The sequence below is a fragment of the Hippichthys cyanospilos genome, chromosome 15 (genome assembly GCF_059441005.1).
Source record: "Hippichthys cyanospilos isolate Australia breed blue-spotted pipefish chromosome 15, RoL_Hcya_1.0, whole genome shotgun sequence".
Lineage (NCBI taxonomy): Eukaryota > Metazoa > Chordata > Actinopteri > Syngnathiformes > Syngnathidae > Hippichthys > Hippichthys cyanospilos.
Genome location: NC_142383.1, coordinates 13,053,864 through 13,074,035, shown reverse-complemented (window position 1 = coordinate 13,074,035; position 20,172 = coordinate 13,053,864). Strand labels below are relative to the sequence as shown.

At 38.6% G+C, this 20,172-nt stretch overlaps 1 protein-coding gene and 1 long non-coding RNA gene across 2 annotated transcripts in view; both read left to right on the top strand.

Moving 5' to 3' along the window:
• Positions 1-207: 207 nt before the first annotated feature.
• Positions 208-8,994, top strand: LOC148411753 (uncharacterized). The gene is made up of 4 exons (XR_015867940.1): positions 208-304; positions 1,924-2,037; positions 5,572-5,710; positions 8,911-8,994. It is a non-coding gene; the product is annotated as an uncharacterized LOC148411753 (long non-coding RNA).
• A 15-nt stretch (positions 8,995-9,009) lies between these two features.
• trabd2a (TraB domain containing 2A) overlaps positions 9,010-20,172 on the top strand; it is a 61,516-nt gene continuing 50,353 nt past the window's right edge. The window contains exons 1-2 of the mRNA XM_088434881.1: positions 9,010-9,286; positions 12,524-13,084. Of these exons, the coding sequence (XP_088291007.1) occupies positions 9,179-9,286; positions 12,524-13,084 (669 nt within the window). The 5' untranslated portion in view covers positions 9,010-9,178. The remainder of the gene's footprint in view (positions 9,287-12,523; positions 13,085-20,172) is intronic.

Below are 20,172 nucleotides of genomic sequence, written 5' to 3'. Positions count from 1 at the left end.
TACTCTCCAATGCACTTACACAATTGGACAGTATGGTTTCGAAACACAATGTACAGTAGTCTACTGTGCTGGATTTTTTATGTTTTATTTTTTTAACCCAGCGTCCAACTTTGCTGAACTGTTTTCTTTCAAATTCTTCCACTTTCATAAATCAAAGAATCAAACACTTCATTATATACTATAGCCCTTTATTCCTGTAGTCTAGATCTGTGCTCTGTGTCTAACAGCAGCCCAATTATATGACAGATTATAAAGGAGTACCGGTACTGTAATCTGGAGTCCAGATGGTTAGCTGGCTGACTAGGTAAAACCGGTAGCTAGCTGTCTTGCAATAAAATGCTCGATCTATCTATCTATCTATCTATCTATCTATCTATCTATCTATCTATCTATCTATCTATCTATCTATCTATCTATCTATCTATCTATCTATCTATCTATCTATCTATCTATCTATCTATCTATCTATCTATCTATCTATCTATCTATCATCTATCTATCTATCTATCTATCTCGCACTAGTTAGCTTGATAACTAGCTAAATAGATCCTACCCACCTACTTACCTACCTATTTACCTACTTACCCACCTACCCACCTACCTACCAACCTACCTACCTACCTACCAACCTACCAAACCTATCTATCTATCTATCTATCTATCTATCTATCTATCTATCTATCTATCTATCTATCTATCTATCTCGCACTAGCTAGTTTGATAACTAGCTAACTAGCTTTATAGCTGGTTATCAAGCTAGCTCAAATCTATCTATCTATCTATCTATCTATCTATCTATCTATCTATCTATCGCACTAGCTAGTTAGATAACTAGCTTACTAGCTTGATAGCTAGTTATCAAGCTAGCTCAAATCTATCTATCTATCTATCTGGCTGGTAAAAGATAACTGCACCAACTGGTTTAAGGGATTGACTAGAATAATTTTAATAGAATACCAGTCAAAATGTAAACACTCTTGAGAAATGTGGGGTTTTTTTTTCCATTATTTGGAAAAAAAATCTCAAATTGCATAATCAACCAAATAAATAGTAACCAAAATCTTGAAAGGCAAAACATGTTCGTCAAAACAATGTTTTATGAATTAGTTTAATCAAAGGAGGAACCGTTTGCTCCGATTAACAGTGTGTTTTCGACTATCTCAATTTAAAGGCGCTTCCAAACTTTCCACTGTATTTGCTCTGCCTTGTGATAACGCAAGCTAATATGAAGACATCAACTGCCTAATGCTTTTAAACAGGAGCTGTGGAACAAAAAAAAATCAGCTGAAAGATTCATCATCCATTACAAAGAGAGGAGCAGATTCTTGCATTTTGTGGAAAGACAAAATAGGGTTTCGATTGGACAAGCTTTTGCTACTAAATTAAGGATTTGAATCGATTGTTCGTTGTAGTACTTGCAGCTTGAACCTCTTCATAGAGCCACAGCAGGGATTTTATCTATGGATTGATGAGCATTTAGTTTAGCCATCAGTGCAAAAATCATCTTTGATTGGAGGATAAAGCACACATATTTGAACCTCATCTGGGCTAAATTCAGCTTGATGCAGCGCAAGATGTCACAAGCTGGGCAATCATCTTCAAGACAGGCGGGATTGATTGGCCGCAGCCTTCCGAACCGGGATTAGAAAACGCCATTTGAAACAAAAGGAAAGATGCGGTTTGCAGAGGATTCTGGGATTTTGCTGATGAGATGAAATAGTACGGTGATTTCATTTGCAGGTGGGTCATCAGGAACGCAGGGCACGGGGGGGGGGCATTAACCACATGCGTGACACACACTCAGGGCTCGCTACAGAATTTCACACATGCAGTCAAGGCCAATCAAACAGTCACAATGATCAAGGCTCAATTTTTTTGCTATAGTACATGAAGTGATTCAACTATTTTTTTTTCTTGGACAAGGCTATTTCCTGAAATGCTTCAATCTTGACAGACGTGGCCTGAATCATGGAAGCAATTCAGACCAACCGCAGAGACAAAACGAAGCTCGGCAGAGTACCGACGTTGATGAGAACGGTGAGCATTTATATTGACTTTAAAATGCTAAAGCTCCTTGACAAAACTGAACTGTACAAAAGTGGGACCAGTGAATGAGAAGGAAAGAAAAAAGGCTGGCAGATTCTGACTTTGATATTAGAAATTTGAGGTTATTTTCCAATTTCACACTTTAACCCCTGGCTGTCTGGGGATTTTTCACTAGCCTCCCACTAATTAACACCCAACTTGGGCTGACTTTAAAAGGCTCATAACATTGGCTTTATGTACAAAAATAGTAAAAATGCGATATTGAGTGTATGCTTATATATTTATCAAATTGCAATAGGTATATGTACTATGTTATAATTACAATATTATGATTTTTGAAGACCAGAGTCCAGGCTAAGCCAATCATTGAAGTCATTGAAAGGCTTGGAAATGTCTTAAGTTGCCCGCTAGCGCCACTCAGTGGTTTTGGGATGTCAACACAAAAATTACTAAAGCGCCTCGTTTGAAATTTGCCGTTGAAAGGATTAATGCAAAAATTGGGGGAATGCATGATAAAACATCGGGTTTTAATAATGTCCAAAATTGACAATATTTCCAATTTTGAATGGCAGTAAATGAGCCCAACATGGGCTAAATTTCCCACCTATAGGGCGGACGTTTCGACCTCCGGTTTGCAAGCATGTAGGAGGGACGGCAGCGTGGCATATTGAAAGTCGTCATGGTTTGACAATCTAGGCAATATTTTAGCTTCCTAGTGGGTTTTTTTGGATGTTACAAATTGGGTCAAAATTTCCCCCAGGGGTTAAAGTCAGAATAGTTCAATCAAAAAGAGACTGTATAAGGTTCTACAATTTTTCATCATTATATTTATAAACAATATTTTCAATACAGTGTTTGTTATTGCATGGCAATGTTAAGTGTTTACTTATTTAATTAGTTAAATCAAGTGATCAACATGGCTGCAATGAACAATTATTATATTTTTGTATTATATTTTGTATTATATATTATTATTATATATATACAAAAAAAATACTGTCCGTCCATAAATGAATAAACAGGACATCAATGGAACTCAATTGATTTTGATCCATCTCAGGGGGTGGCCATTTTGCCACTTGAGGTCGGCTAAAAATGACATCACAGTTCCTCGGGTAACAACCAATCACGGCTGAGTTTTGTCACTAGGTCGATTTAAGATCTTATTCCAATATATCGTTTTGGGTTAAAAAAAAAAAAAAAAACGAACATGGCATTTAGGACCATAAGTTTCACACTTCATCCAGCTGGAACGGAAGTGGTTTTGTGACTACGGTTTTAGTCACAGCATCAAAGCCAAGTGGTGTTCACGGTACAAAAACGTTTACGGGAAGCCACCATGTTTTGATAGCTTTGTGGTCTGACACATGCCACGCACACTAAAGAGCCAATGGTTTGATCCAGGCTTATGTAGTTAATTAGCGCAGTGTTTCTCAAACTTTTTTTTTTATTAAATGCACCCCCTGTAAAATACTTTTTCAGCCAAGTACCCCGAAGCTACGCATTTTTAGACGAAAAAGTAAATCCGTTCATCCGTATAAAACTTCAAATGCTTTGCAAATTAGCCACTAACATGCGTTTGCGAATGTTCCAATGAATTTGCTCTTAATCTGAAAATAAACATTTGCTCGTTCTGTTATGTCATTAAAAAGCATAAAATGAAAAGATTTACTGAAACCCTGTTGGAATCTCACGTACCTGAAGTGCCTTTGTGTAATATATGTTATATCGTAGGTATAATATTTGTTATAGCAGCAATTCTACAGAAGAGCATTAGGGCCCAATGAAGAAGAAAAAAAAAATGTGTGTGATTTTGTCTCAAAATCCAGATTTATTCATAAAATTTTCTCTTTAAAATACAAATTCTAATGTATCTCAGAATTAATGTTTAGACTTTGAAGTGAGGATTTTCACTTTAAAATTCTGATTTGAGTTTTTACAATAGTGAAAATGCTCATTTTAAAGCCAGCTTTCTGACTTTTGAGAATTCTAAGAATGAAGTGTGAATTCTTTGAATACTTTAAATACAAAATGCTACTCTTAGTCACTTTTCGTTGAAGAATTCTTATGTTCACTTTATTATAACGTTAGAAGCCTGAGACTTATGACTTAAAAATCTAACTTAAAAGTCCGATTTTCAAATTCCTCTCAAAAGTTTGAACTCAGACTTTTATTGTAGAATTCATATGACTTTAAAGTAGTAGTCAAAATTCTTGCCTGAGTTTTCAGATAAAAAAAAAATCTGTATTTCCATTTTGAAGGAAAAAAATCGGACTCGTGAGAATTCTTAGAATACTTTTTTTACTTCAATTTTCACTTTCAAGGAATAATTCTGAGAACCAAGTGAGAATTCTAAAGACAAAGTAAACATTCTCACTTTAACCCTTGTACAGTCTTTTCTCCAAATCTTTGATCTTTACGTGAAAGGGAAACCCTTGAAACAAGACACTAGGGAGCTGAAATTTTACCCTAATGGTGATAACATGTCCCAGTTCAACATGAACTAGAACTACTAGAAGTGTGCTATCCCTTACTAAAAAACTGCCAGAATGATGCAAAACAATACGACCAAAAAATGCTCAAAATACTGCACAAAGTTTGAGGCGTGTGCAGTTTATTGATTATTCGTTATAAAGATAAAACAATTGGACAAAATACTTCATAAGAGTTAATTTGACATATTGGAAGCTCGGTGATGTCCCTGAATTTTTTATTTCACTGATACTCACAATAGTGACATGATTTCCTGCTTAAACTTCAATTATGTCCTCCCTGAGATGTTATTTTTCGTATGGTCGCAACATGAACCAATTTGCCAACTTTGTGGATACGATTGTGCATTTTTAAACGATTTCGGCACTACAACGTGCATTTGGCGTTCTGCCTTTATTTCCTCGGGACGGCCGCGCAGATGTGATGTCAATGCTGCCAAAAATTCTTTTACTGTCACTCCTAAATACGCTTATTTCATTTTGCAGTTTTCAAGCCCGCACCTCGGCGTCAAAAATCATCCGGGCAATCCACCGTCTTCCCCAATTTGCACTAACGTGATACCTTCGCGCAACAACCGGGGACCTCTTGATTTCAACTACTCGGGGCCCCCACGTGGAGGAAATCAGTCTCACTTCTAAGCAACCGCACACACAGCGGAGTCACGGCTTTTCAATCAGGATTTAATGCACTGTGAAAGAAGGGGGACACGGTCCATATAGCTAACCATCTGTAATGGACTGACTCATAAGATGTTGTTACTGGAAGAGACTTCTTCTTTTTGCGAAAGTCATGTCCTCATGTGGTCACTTGTGAGGATCAGAAAAAGAAAACGAGGAGGGGTGCATTCGCACATAACCGTGCAATCAAGAGATAGAAATCTAAGATCTCGGCCCACAGAGACGCAAAGGGTATTCTCTACTTTTGTTTATTTCTGTTGAGGGTACTTGCTTTGGATTCAAGGAGTCAATATTGAAAAATGTGTTCAAAAAACATAATAATGGGATGTTTTTTCCATTTATCCGTCTTCTCTAGACTACTGCTTTCCTGATTGGGGTCGTGGGTGAGCTGGAGTTTAGCCCAGATGGCTTTGGCGAGGGTTACAGCCAATCGCACTCATAGACAAACATCAGTTTACGCCTGTGGAGGATTTCAGTCTACTCCAAAAAAAAAGGTAGCGAAACGTATTGCCGTTATTCTGTGGTATGTAAAGTTTATTTATTATTTACTGTAAATTTCAGACTACAAGCCACAACTTTTTTCTCATGATTTGAGCCCAGTGGTTTATGCTGCGTTCACACCAAACGCGAAAATTTGCTTGTTGTGTAGTTTATTGCTGAGAACCTTACTTCTTTTCTGGGATGTAGGGAAGTCAATCTTTTCTCCTATAGCACTATTTTAATTTTTTTTTTTGCGTTGCATGTCCCTTAACCCCTTGGCATCCGGGATTTTTTTCACTAGTCTGGCCTTATTATCACCAAACTTGGGCTGAATTTGAAAGGGTCATAACATCGTCAAATGTAAATATATATTTACTTTCAACAGTGGCATCAGCCCTATCCATGCATTTTTTTTTTTTTTTGAGGAAGGGAACCAAACTCTTAGGGGCTGCTGCCCATTGGACTCCCAACCGTGTCTCCACCTTTCACATTTGTCGCGTTTTGTTTGTACCTTTTTCCAAAAAATTGTAAAAATGCGAAAATAACAACCACTTTTATTTTTGAAAATAAAATAGGAATATTAACTATGGCATAATTACAGTACCGTATTTTCCGCACTATAAGGCGCACCGGATTATAAGGCACACCCTCATTTAATTACATATCTTAAAACTTTTTCAATTGCAATATATTAATACTCCAAGTAATAACAATAATAACTCAAATAATAACTCTAAACTCTCAATAGCATAATAATTCAATGTCAATATGAGCAACCTTGTTCAACTGTAAACACACAAAAGAAACAGCCAAAGCTTACTTTATCATTTCATTCCCCGTCTACGAATCCCAATCTCAATATAGAGCCATATATAATGCGCACCTGATTATAAGGCGCACCATCAGATTTTTTTAAAAATTAAGGCTTTTAGGTGCGCCTTATAGTGCGGAAAATACGGTATTATGACTTTTGAAGACTTTTGCATTAGGAGTCCAGGGTAAGCCAACCATCAAAGTGATTGAAAGGCATGCAAATGTCATAAGTTGGACATTAGGTCTACCTGTTAAACAGTGTTATATTTTGTAACAAAACCTACAGTATTAAAGGTTTGACGGTTTCTACCATTTAAAGTGATTTAATAAATTTCATATTTGTTTCCTCCAGCTAATACCAAGCTGCATTGATTGTTCTATTTTCCCATCAAAACCCTGGATTTCACTCAAAAGCATTTTTTCATGTAACAGCTGCCATTTCCCTTCTAATTGTGATTCATTGCATTTTTGTGTGACATCCAAGTAGACTCGCCAGGGAGCAGGTTCACTTATTTAGCATCAAACATTTGTGTTCTCATGGCATCAAATGCAGAGGGGGTCACCTGGGCCCGACGGGATCAAATAGGTCCACCTCCCGGCCCGTATAAAACGAAACATATGTGCTTATTTCCATATTGTGCCAGCCTTTTTGAAGCTCTCTCCCATGGCCAAGGAAGAATGAGATATTTGCGCTGGATTCCTCAGAAGATTTATTTGATCCTTGCTTAGGACTGCTACTTTAATGTGGAAATGTACAGATGAAGCGGCGTATCACTATTGACAGCGCCATGAAGGCCAACTTTGAACACAATCCTTTTCATTCAATCAAAGACTGAATTAGATGTCGTTTTCAAGATGCGGGTGCATTTTTGGACGCATGTTGATTTGGTTCACAGTGCTATCATTTGGCTCTACGGTAGTGAGATGTTCACACTATTTTTGCATAACCGCTGCCTTTGTTATGTTATAATAACCTCTCTTGCAGCTGTTCCGTGTGCCATTAAGCCAAAGTGGCATTTTGTGTAGCAAGCATGTGATGTGCTGCTTAGCTTATATATACAGTATATATATAACTTTAAAAAGATTAGTGACCGTTAAAAAAACACAAATATTGAAATATGCTATGACAAGCTGTATCAAAGCCATTTTTTTTAACCTTTTATCTCATCTAATATGCTGCTCTTATGCTTAAACGTTCGGTCTTTAATTTCAGAATTACGGCGATCCTTACTTCACTGAGGTATGTCAAGGTCATTCAATAAGTGTCCACGAGAGGGAGCTATTAGCAGACTTGGTAATATTGCGATGCACTTAAAGTCCACATAAACTGTACTCATGAATATTTATATGAAATGATCCTCTTGGTGTGTTTAGTCTTCAACAAGTTGAATACATTGTATTAATACACTTTCAAATACAAACATTAAATATATGAATGCGTTCATATGTAGTGAATTTCCACACAAATTTGAGCGCTGTGCAAAATTTGCAAACGTGTAACAAATGGACACTCATACGTCGCATCATACGTTAGACGTTCCGGTGCTGTTAACATTAGACATAATTATTGTCTCACTGATGAAAATATGATATATGCAATGCCCGCTACCCCATTGCAACTAATATATTTCAATTTCAGCAAAGCATATTGAAAAACAACTTAAAGCAACTTTCGTTTCGTTTGTCAGGTAATCAATGCAATTTAAATTGAACGAAGCGAATTGGACCTTCTCAAATTCACAATTAGTTCTCTTTAAATCCCAGTCTTTTATAATTAAATTTCCTTAATGCCACAACACTCCAGAAGTGCGCTAATTGAGTGTCTGCAAGCATCCTCGCGAATTTGCAAAGCAAAGCGCCTCGTTATTACACGTTTTCTCATGTTAATCGCGCTCACTTTTTTTTTCGGCCGTTATGTTAATCTATTCGCCGCATCTCCACTGGCTCCTCTCGTCTTTTTGCCTGCAGGCATCCTTGGCGACTTAGTTTCACGGAATCCATGCGCGAAATCCTTTTTTTTTTCTCACATTTGCTATCGAAATCATGATTTCAGAGAAAGTTTTCAGATTACAGTAGTTCGGAGAGGGGGGGGGGGGGGGGTGGGGTCATAAATCTTTTCGCACCGCCACACTGTCCCTATAACGTTAATCATTAAAAGTTAGCGGGCTTGAGAACTGTTGGAAGGTTAAAGTAAGGTTAGAGGGTGTGTTGGTGTGTGCGTAAAAGGGGGCTAGTGGGCGGGGGGGGGGGGTGCACACGACACAGGGGGTAGATCCCTGACAGCAGAGACACACATTCACAGCGGAGATGTCCACACACTCATAGAGATGCAAATAAAAACAGAGAAGCAGTAGGGAGACTTTTTTTTTTTTAACCTCAGGCTTAACTTTTTTTTTTTTAGGTCCACTTTGACGCGCGGGTTTTACGCACCAACTTTGGATCGCACCGCAGGAGGAGGCGATGGAAGGAGACGATGTGATGTGAGGGTGTGGGGGGGTGGGGGGGAGTCCACCAGATGACCACCAGAGTCCCGGTTCGGGCTCAACGTGTGAGCATGAGTGCTTTGTTTTGCGTGGACTATTGGAGCAGAGGACGCTCCAACTCACGCGTGCCTTCAGTGGAATAGTTTGGAATACTTTTTTTTTTTTTTGGAGGGGAGAGTCACAAAGATGCGCGGCACCCTGAGCGCACTGATCCTTTCCTGCCTGGTTCTGTTGGTCCGAAGTGATCCGTGGAGGATCAGACCGGATTCAGGCAACTGTGAGCTCAACAAGAAAGTAAGTCTGATATACAGAGACTCCTAAAATAAATATCAATACTCACATAACTGTACCAGTACTCAAATATTGAATAGTCCTACTTTTGTTGCCCCCCATAAAAAAAATACATTTTAACCCTTGTGAAGTATTTTGACCATTTTCTGGTAATTTGGTAACCAAGTGATCGTGCCATGCTGAACTTTGACATGTTTTCATCATCTGGGTGAAATTTCAGCTCCCTATTGTCTTCTTTCAATGCTTTTGCCTTTGAAATGTGGATAAAAGTATTGGACAAAATACTGCACAAGGGTTGAAGAAAGAACTACCTCATCTAAAAGCCTCAATTTATTAATTTGTGTCCATAGTTGTGTCCATTTTATCTCTGCAAGACAGAAATGGGATTTGAATCCCACATAAACACATGATACGTCATTGAAAAGACCAGGATGTCCTCTCAAGAGCACACAAGGACTTAGATGGGTAGCTCCAATAATTTTAAAGTTATGGAAGAAAAACAGATGTCCACTCCAGTGGACACCAATGAACATGCTGGGTTTAAAGCAGATAAAGAATTTCATGAATTTAATGCCAATTTTCTAATGTTCTCATTTGTAATTCCGGAGTTTGTCATTGTAAAATGCCTCCACGCTAGTATCGACCACCATCACAAAGACTGATACTATGTATAGATACTCGGTCATTCCTATCAATACTATACATAAAGTAATGATCAATTTGTAAACTGATGATGATGAAGTGCCATTGTATGGAAAAGACAAAAATTTATTGTGCTAACAATGAAAATAACAACACGACAAGCTTCAATCAATATGCTATTAATGTACGAAATACATATTTTTGGTCATGTCCAAAGTGTAGAACGTCTTATATTCAATTGTCAAAGGGGAATTTTTTTTTTAATGGGATAGTCCACTTTTTTTGCCATTTTCAGTAGTAAAAACGTTTTGCCTATAATTAAGTTGATACCTTTTCATGTACAAATACTTTCTGTCTAATTAATTTGATGACTTTTAGAAATAATTTAGGGCGCTTGCTATTGACTGAAAATGACATCACTTGTGCTCAAGGCTTAGGTAACAACCAATGAGGGCTTGCTTGATGGTCATGTGACACACTTTGCTATGATTGGTCATTATCTGAGGCCTTAGCACATGTGATGTCATTTTCAGTTGACGACAAGTGGCAAAAATTTCAGTTCTAAGAGTCATCAAATTAATAAAGGACAAAATAACTTTTTATCTATACTAATAAAACAAAAATTATTTTAAGTGCACTTTTAAAACAATTTTAGGAATATGACATTGCAAATATGTACTTTTGATCACTTAAAAAAATAAATACATGCCGAAGCACAAAGGATTTAAATCATTCCAACAACATTTGGCGACAACTATAGTAGCGACTCTGAGTAAGAAAGAAATTAATGATCCACATTCAGTCCTGTTTATTTTTGCAAGTCAATTTTGGCTGCAAGCACCAAGACCACTAATCCGCAGTCTGGTCACGTGACATCATGCGTATTGTCGCTTTGACACTTTGCTCCCGAGTGGCCTGTTAATAAGTCATTATGGCTCTGTTAGCGCTTGGCTAATAAACAGTCTCTTGGGTAAGTGTCAGACAGCCCCGCTGTTTGATGTGCCGGGCATGAAATAACTTCTCTTTTTACACGGCTAGCTTGATGAAATGCTAATTTTAGCGTCGATTCAGTTAAGCTACAGGTGACGTTCGCAACTTTCGCTTTTGTGACATTGGCTGAATTTTATTAAGGGCAGAAATTCCAACCGGACAAGATATTTATAAATAGATTCTTAGAAAAAACTGAACCCAGGCCTAAAAGTCTCAAAGTTTGTTTGAGGCCTATTGTTAGTGGTTAGCACGTCTTGCCTTGCAGTTTTGAAGTCCGGGACTGGAATCTCGGCTCTGGTATTCCCATGTGGCGTTTGCATGTTCTTTCTGTGCTTCTGTTTTTTTTTTTTTTTTTCCCTGGCTTTCAATCACATTCCAAACACATGCATGGACTGTGTCAAATGTTTCAGGACTGGTGTCACAAGAGTTGTATTTCAAATCCAAACTATCATTTTTTTTTTTTCTCTTCAATGCGTGCAAGTTCTCATAAAGAGCCAAGAGTTAGGATAGGACAGTGCTTCTCGTGAAAAATTTGCCCCCCCCCCTCAACACGCTGACTATAAATAAGATTATTATCTATAAAAATTGTATAAGTCTACCTAAACATATACCCTTTTTAACTCATTCAATGCCAGGGACGTATTTTCACGTTTTTTTTTTTTTGTTTAAGTGTCCGGACATTCAATCCCAGATACTTAAGTATTAAATCAATACTTAAGTATCTGGGATTTAATGTTTGGACTCTTAAGAATGTAAAAATACGTCCCTGGCATTGAATGGGTTAACAATAAGTTCTCATAAAGAGCCAAGAGTTATGATAGGACAGTGCTTCTCGCGAAAAATTTGCCCCCCCTCAACACGCTGACTATAAATAAGATTATCATCTATAAAAAATGTATAAGTTTACCTAAACATATACCCTTTTTAACTCATTCAATGCCAGGGACGTATTTTCACGTTTTTTGTTTAAGTGTCTGGACATTCAATCCCAGATACTTAAGTATTAAATCAATACTTAAGTATCTGGGAGTTAATGTTTGGACTCTTAAGAACGTAAAAATAGGTCCCTGGCATTGAATGAGTTAACATTAACAAAAAAAAAGCAATATAAATCATATTTCAACAACGGTTAATTATTTTTTACAGCTTTTATACAGCTTAGTCTAAAATAGTAAAATGAAGACAAACAGTGCCTGAAACTTAAAATAAATAAATAAATAAATGAAAATTCTTATTTAATTGCAACTACACTTAACATGACAAAAAACAAAGCCTTTCCCCTGGGGTCATCCGCGTGCCCCCTGGCATCACCTCTGGTATCACCTCATCACCAACCACCATTTGTTGTTCATCATAATGACATATTTGTAATGTTGAACTTTTGAAAATTGTTTTTTTGGGATTCTTGAGTTCACTTGGACCTTTGTGGCTTGAATCTGACTTGAATTTGGCAATCATGGAGGACTTTGACTACAGTCCTAATATATATATATATATATATATATATATATATATATATATATATATATATATATATATATATATATATATATATATATATTAGTATTATTGGAATTGAATAAGGTAACGTTTGTTTTCTTCCTGCAGCAAGCGGACTTAAACTCCTTCTTGTGGACTATCAAACGTGACCCTCCCTCTTATTTCTACGGCACGATCCACGTTCCCTACACTCGGGTGTGGGACTTCATCCCCGAGAACTCCAAGCAGGCCTTCCAGGAGAGCAACATCGTCTATTTTGAGCTCGACCTGACCGATCCTTACACCATCTCCGCCCTGACCAGCTGCCAGCTGCTTCCTCAAGGCGAGAACCTGCAGGACGTTCTCCCCAAAGACATCTATCGCAGGCTGAAGAGGCACCTGGAGTACGTCAAACTCATGATGCCTTCGTGGATGACGCCAGATCAGAGAGGGAAGGGACTCTATGCCGACTACCTCTTCAACGCCATCGCTGGGAACTGGGAAAGGAAGCGGCCCGTCTGGGTTATGTTGATGGTAAACTCCCTCACCGAGGCCGACATTAAGACTCGAGGAGTTCCCGTGCTGGACTTGTACCTGGCCCAGGAGGCGGAGAGGATGAGGAAGAGGACGGGAGCTGTTGAGAAGGTGGAGGAACAGTGTCATCCCCTCAACGGCCTCAATTTCTCCCAGGTGAGATTGAATCATTCGCTACACTTTTTATTTATATCACGCAGCTTGTTAACCAAATCAATACCGATGGAATCAGTTTCTAACCCCATTGAAACAAATCAAATCAAGATCATTTGTATAGCCCTCAATCACCAAAGTCTTAAAGGGCTTCACAACTGAAAAGAAGACATATCGAGACTTTGCAAAAATAAGTCGTATAGCGACTTCTTTTCATCATAAGTACACAACGGCATCCCCTGATCAAAGCTCCCAGAAAGGGAAGGAAAAAACTCAAAAATCCCAATTTGGGGAAAATCAGAAACCTTCAGAAGGGACCACAGGTGGGAGGAGCCAGGCACAACAGGTTGAAGTGGATGATTTTATACCTTTGAATCCTCATATAAATTCATGTCTGAAAACAAACAAACAAATTATGCATCAAAAAAAGGAACAAGTGCCACTTGGGGCAGTTTGACAACTCTTTGATTTTAATTTCTCCAAAAAGCTAGTTTTGTGAATTGTTCATTTGACATGATTTTTTAGGCATACATGAATAACCAAAAAAGTGGGGTTGGGTCCCTTTTTTACCCATAATTAGGTTACTTTTGACCCCAATGTTTTTTTTTTAGAACTGTACAGTTGATTATGACAGAGAGCAAACGTTTATTTCCTGATATCAACCATTTTTCCCTGTTCAATTGCTTGAGCTCATCACAGGTGTCAAACTCAAGGCCTGGGGGCCAGATCCGGCCCGCCACATCATTTTACGTGGCCCACAAAATGCTGATTCGACTTCAGGTTTCTGGCTCAAACCCCAAATTTGCATGTTGTCTTCAACTTTTAAAAATATTCTTTGAAAAAAAACACACACTTTTTGTTCCAAATCCCTCTTGAACAGTTTTTACCTGCCTCTGTTTTCAAAACTATTTAGAAGTGTGATAAACACATATAAAAATGATCTGACACAGAGACTCCAATGTGGCCCGCGATAAATATGAGTTTAACACCCCTGAACTCAGGGAAAGAAAAAAAAACGGTAGAAACTGAGCTAGATCCCGGTCAAAATTTCCTAACCGTACCCTATCAAGCAGAACCAAACTGTTCCGGTTATCTGAAACGTGTAAAGAACCAAAACATATGTTCTGCGGTTTAGCAGCTCGTAAGTGCTGGGATGTGTTATTTGTGGCCCAATAAGTGGACCCACTGGATATCATTAGTCATTATTCATAGCGTGAGAAGCCATGATGATGCATTCACGGTACATATTGCGCCGAATGACCGTAAATGCGCTCAGGTCTTAATGACATGTCCGCTTATCGGGTGTCACCTGACGTATTGCCACGCAACACGCGTTGCCCCCTTTGGATTCGTGAATTTTTTGCACATGACGTCAAGGCCTCGCTCGCAAATCGATTCCACCCAAAGACTTTCAATATAATAGACAAAGAGCCGGATTACGGCCTTGCCGCTTCCCCCTCTCCTCCCGCGGCTCGTTTTGAGCGGAGCGAGGTGCGGTGTTAATAATCAGCTGTGCAAACATTCAAACCAGCCCCGCCAGCTTTGTTTTGATGGAAAAATGGATCCTAATGGCTCAGGTCTGAAATCGGCCTTTTAAAAAAAAAAAAAAAGAGGCACCTTGTTCCCCAAACCAGAGGCACACTTGAGCCTCCTTGTCCGCCTGCCTGTCTCTCCGCGCCCTTTGCTGACCCTTCCAGTATTACAAACATCTCACTAAGGCACGAGTCCCTACAGAGTCATGTTGCCTATTATTGAGGAATTTCAGCTAATGCTGCTTGGGAGTTGAGGGGATTATACGCCGCCATTTAATCTAACACCCAGAAGCTTTAAGTGCTGTTATTTTAAAGCGGGCCCTCCCCGATGTAATTCTCTTCCCCAAACCACCCAGCAGGGTTTGAGTTTTGATCCTCGGTGGCGACAATTCGCAGGTAAAGGGAGTAAAAGTTGTACGACGTCTCTTTGATAGTTTCCCGATAGAGAATCGAAGCAGATGATCCAAATCAGCTCATGGATCGATGATTATTTTTGATGATTCGTTAATATTGCCGGGATGATCAGGATTTCAGCCTCTCAGACGGAAATATTGTCAGATTTCGTTAGTCTGGTATGAAAGAAGACTTTCGTTGAGTTAAATCGGCTTTGTTTTTGCGAGTGTAATTACAAAACTATGCCACCAGGTGGTGCCCTTTTTGTCTTATGCGGGTATTCTCAACTTTCAAGCGCTGTCATCGACATTTTGTTTTTCCTAAATCAAAATAAAGATTGATATGATTTTAAAAAAAGCTATTACTTTTCCAGGTCAAAATGTTAACGTTCCAGACCGATTTACATTCATTATTATTTATTCATTCCATTTGTTTTCGGCATCGAACGGTTCAGTTGGTCAAAAATGTTTCTAGTTTGAATAGGGATTTAATGCTTTTCTTATATCAGGCTTTTTGATGCACTTAAAGCTATTTTTTTTCAGATTCAGAATAAGCTGTATCCTGTATAAACGCTGTAAAAAGTAAAGTTAACATTTGCAGGTTGTTAAATGGCTTTTTTCTTTTGTTAATTTCAAAAATAGAGGGAATTTAAGGTACATTTATGCAGTTTTCATAGATGAGGATCTCGATTATAGTCACCAGCAAGTGGGGGGGGCGCTTTGTAAAAAAATAATTGAGAAGCACCAAGTTAAAGTAGGACCTTGGAAAACTCCAAGCAACATTTTAGCTAATTTTTCTAATATTTATGGACCAATCCAGCAGCCCATTCATAAAAATCAAACAAAACAAAAAAATCAGCAGTTAAAAAAAGTTCAGTATCACAATAAAGGGATGTAAATAAAAGTTTTTTTTTCATCCAATTAATAATGCCTTAAAATAATTGACATTTTAGTCGATTATTGAAAATATATTTTGTTGCAGCCCTAACCTTTTTGGGGTAGGATAGTGGAGCTTTATTTACATCTTCATTTGGATACATGCATCAGGAAGTATTTTTTAAAAAATTAATAGGATTATATCCTCCCGAGACCCCGCCTATTCAACCTAGGACGATATTGAGAGCACTTATTTTGCCGTTACATTTTTGTGCCATTTTGTGGAAAAATTGTGGCCCATCCAGCATATAATTTGCGTCGCCCGAATTACAGCTAATATATGTTTCACATTTTGCACCAATATACATCTCACGCTTATGCTGATGGATAAACCTAGCAACAATTTCTCATTGATGTGTTTCGGGAGCCATGTGGAGATTTACAATGGGAACTAGAATAGCACCCAGTGGAGCGCCGCCATCCACCACGGTCGAATTGTTTGTGCAACCACATTGCGGTGAGCACAGTTTGCAGTGTGTACTTTACAAGAATGAGGCAGGAGACAACAATAAAAGGCAAAAAACTCAAAAATGTCTCTCATCTCTGCCTGCTTGGCTTCATGGATAATGATGTCATTAGAGATGGAATGGACTGGTGGTATTCTACCATTTGGTTCCAAATTTGCGTTGAAGTTTTGCAATGTACTCGTTTTGTGACATGTTCCTGAACGCTCGCTAAACTCAAACTCCCCCGAGCAATTAATGGTTGCTGTAATACTTTCCCTCAAATTAGATAGCTGGGTCAGAAGGTTTACAACGAAGATTGCTCAGGAGACGCGCGTTACGCAAATGGAGCGGAGCGGCGAGTCTTTCCTTCCACTTCCTCGACTTTGTTTTCATCAACAATCTCCACAACAATCTGAGGAACTTGTGAAAGAAAGCAGAAGCGGCCAATCGCAGCGCTTGTGGTCAACATGTGGCGCCTGAGAGGAGATGCACTTTAAAGTTCGGGGTAGCACTGGAAAGATTCATAGCATTTCAACTATGTAGTTTAAATAGGTGATGATGGTTGATTTCCTCACATGTCTAAAGAAGCCAACGTACATCCTGATTCTTGACAAATCCTCAAGTTCAGGACATTAAAAGCCAGAAACAACAAATTAAGAGAGTTTTGGATGCAAGATCTCTAACTGACTTAACTCAATATTTAGAAAAAGTAGAATTTTCTGCAAATTTTAACTGGGTTTTTACAATACATTTTAGGAAAAGCAACATGTATTTCCTGTTACATTAGTGGTGTTTTCACAAAATCAGGTTTATACCCCGAAAATAAAAATTGGAATATCCATATACAGTGGACCCTCGGGTTACAGCGTCCCTGGCTTACATTTTTTTCATGTTGCGATGTGGAATTCTGAGTTTTTTCATCCCCTCTTTATGGTATTTTTCCGGCTTTGCGTCAAAAACAACTGTCATGACCCTAGGGGGTTGGCTGTATTTGTGTTATTTTGTCTCCATCTGCAGGCGTTTTTAGGTAATTGCACCAATTTTCTGCTGCCGTCACATGACGGAGATGCTGCTCTGCTATCGGTCGACCTCACTCGTTTCAAAATGGCGGAACGGTAAAGCTTTGTCCTATCGCGAATGGTTACAAAACTGTATTTATAGTGCATTTTCCTGCTTAATTCAAAGTTGAAAGGGTTAGCCTCAGGTCCCAAGATTGCTAGTGATGTTAAAGAGAGAAGTAAGAAGATGATAATCAAGATAAACAAGAAATATGAAGCTAGCCTAGCCTAGGCTACCCTTACTAGGTAATATGGGCATAACAAGCCTATTATATACATGTATATTATACATATGTAGCAGTTACTACACTATTTTGGTACCAGTTTTTAATATGTATGTACAATTTTGATGTTTTTACCTGGGGTTCTAAACGCATAAGCTATTTAACATAGGTTTGGATTTCCCGCCATATGGTGAGTTCGTTTTACGAGCCCAACCGCTGAACGGATTAATCTCGTAACACGGGGTCTCACTGTGTTCTAATTTGACACCTAACCAAGTAGTCATGCCAAGTTTAACTTTGACATGTACCACCATGGTGAAATTTCAGCTTTCTTGTGTTTTCTTTCATTACTTTCCCTTTTATGTGAAATGCTTTCGATGGAAAGATTGGACCAAATACCGCCCAAGGATTAAATCCATCCGTGTCGTCCATGTCGTGCTAGCTAGCGCTAACCTAAAAAAAGACTGTTTACATTTCATATAAATGAGACTTAGCAAGCTAAGAAAACACACATGCCTTTTCCTAAAAAGAAAAAGTAAAAAAAAAACAATTTGCAGTCAATACACATTCCGTAAATCTAATTAACAATCTCTCAAACCCTAATTACACGAGTATAAACCTCTCTGCCAATAATTGTGTTACAGTAACACGCCATGCATGCTGACTTAAACCCCCGTGTAATCACAGCGCTCATTGCATTTAAACCCACAAAATCTCCAGAGAAGTAAACAATGAATTCTTGTGTCCCTGAAATAACCTCCACGCTGACAATACGCAAACACACCGCGAAACTTGGCACTGCCTTCCACTGGCAGTTTTCGGCTAATCAGCGGCGGTTTGACGTACCCTCAGATCCGTCTCACATCAAGCGGCCGGCTCAATATTTCAATAAACAACCCCCCCCACCCCCAGCAACTCAGTGTTTAGTTGAAAAGGGCAATCTCTTCTTTGAAATCCTCTAAGCTCAAATCAACTGTAAGACTTGGAGGTAGAACGTGACAAGTAAAATGCACTCCCAAAGGGACAATTATGCTTTCTTGGCTTCGTTTTTTTGTTTTATCCAACTATGACTGAAGCGCAATATTCATAATATCTTGATAGGCTCAGTTATGCTTTCACAGGAAAATTACATTGAGCGTTAAACCAAACTCATAAAAGTAATGTGCATTTCATATCATACCGTACGATTATAAATTAGGCGTGTTTATAAAATTATATGCAAGGTATTCCAAATGTCACTATGCAGTTTCTACAAACATGAATGCATTAATATTTGAGATATATGTACAAATGTCCTCCTGAGAGTCACTTACAGATGTTTTTTCAACAATATTCCATGAGTAAACGTGGATGGAACTGTTTTCTTAGCTACAATGTGCTACACATTTCCTGTTGTTCTTCTTCTTTTCTTCTCCGTCCTCCTTCTGCTTCACCATGAGCAACTTGGGGCACGTTTTGTGCTTGACTGCTCCCTAGTGGTTATAATTTGTGCATCTTAAACCGATCCAGTATCGATTGTTTGTATTGACATTTTATAGTCAGGGATTCTCGTAGTTTATTTTATTTTGGGAAACTCCGTGTGCTAATATTGTAAAAGACTGCTAACTAAGAAAGTTAATGGACGGTCTTTGCATTTGTTTTGTTTTTGTTTTTTTTTCCTAAAGTGCAGTTGTGGTATGCCTATCTCTAATATTATCATATGATTTCATTTTTTTTAATTGGTAATGATCTCAAACCTGTTATATACCCCTTTTTTTTTTTTTTTTTTTTTTTAATTGGGATCTTTCTCCCTGGTATACATTGCACCGATATGGACGATTGCATTAAAGGTCCATGTCATAAACGGTAGGGAAAACATGGTTCTAGCAGAGCTTTGACATGGATTCCATCCATCCATCCATCCAATTTGTAAAGTTGACTACCCAACTTGGTCAACATTTTCCCCAACCTTAGTATTTTTATGAGGATTCCCATCATAGAACACTCACCGGAAGCGCGTAAGCGCTCGGGGAAGGAACGCTGATGGAACGTCGGCGACTTATCGCTTTGGCGACGAATTGCCAAGCTCTGTATTTTTAAACCGGTCTACTGAATTTAAGGAGGCCCATTGAGCTCTCACTCTTTAAACCCCAACAAATGATCCACTCTTTTCTCAGATCTCTAATCTGTGTAAGCATGACTGCTCTTATTCGTGCACTGTGCCCCTTGTCTTTTGTAGAGCGAGCTCCACCAACCCCATTACACTAAGTGAGCTTGTTGACGACAACAATGGGTGCATGAAGGCCTCCTTTCTGTGTTCCGTGTTGTTAGAAAGCCACGGAACATTCCGCGTCTCACTGGAGCAGACCTGCTAATGAAAGTGTTGTTTCTTTCCTGCCATCACTGGAAGTAATGGTGCATGGCGCCCGGATGAATGCAGGTCTATGAGGAATGTTTGAAGCCCGTTTGCTCTATTCATGACTACTAGGGATTGGCACATTAAAAAAAATGAGAAAGAGAGAGA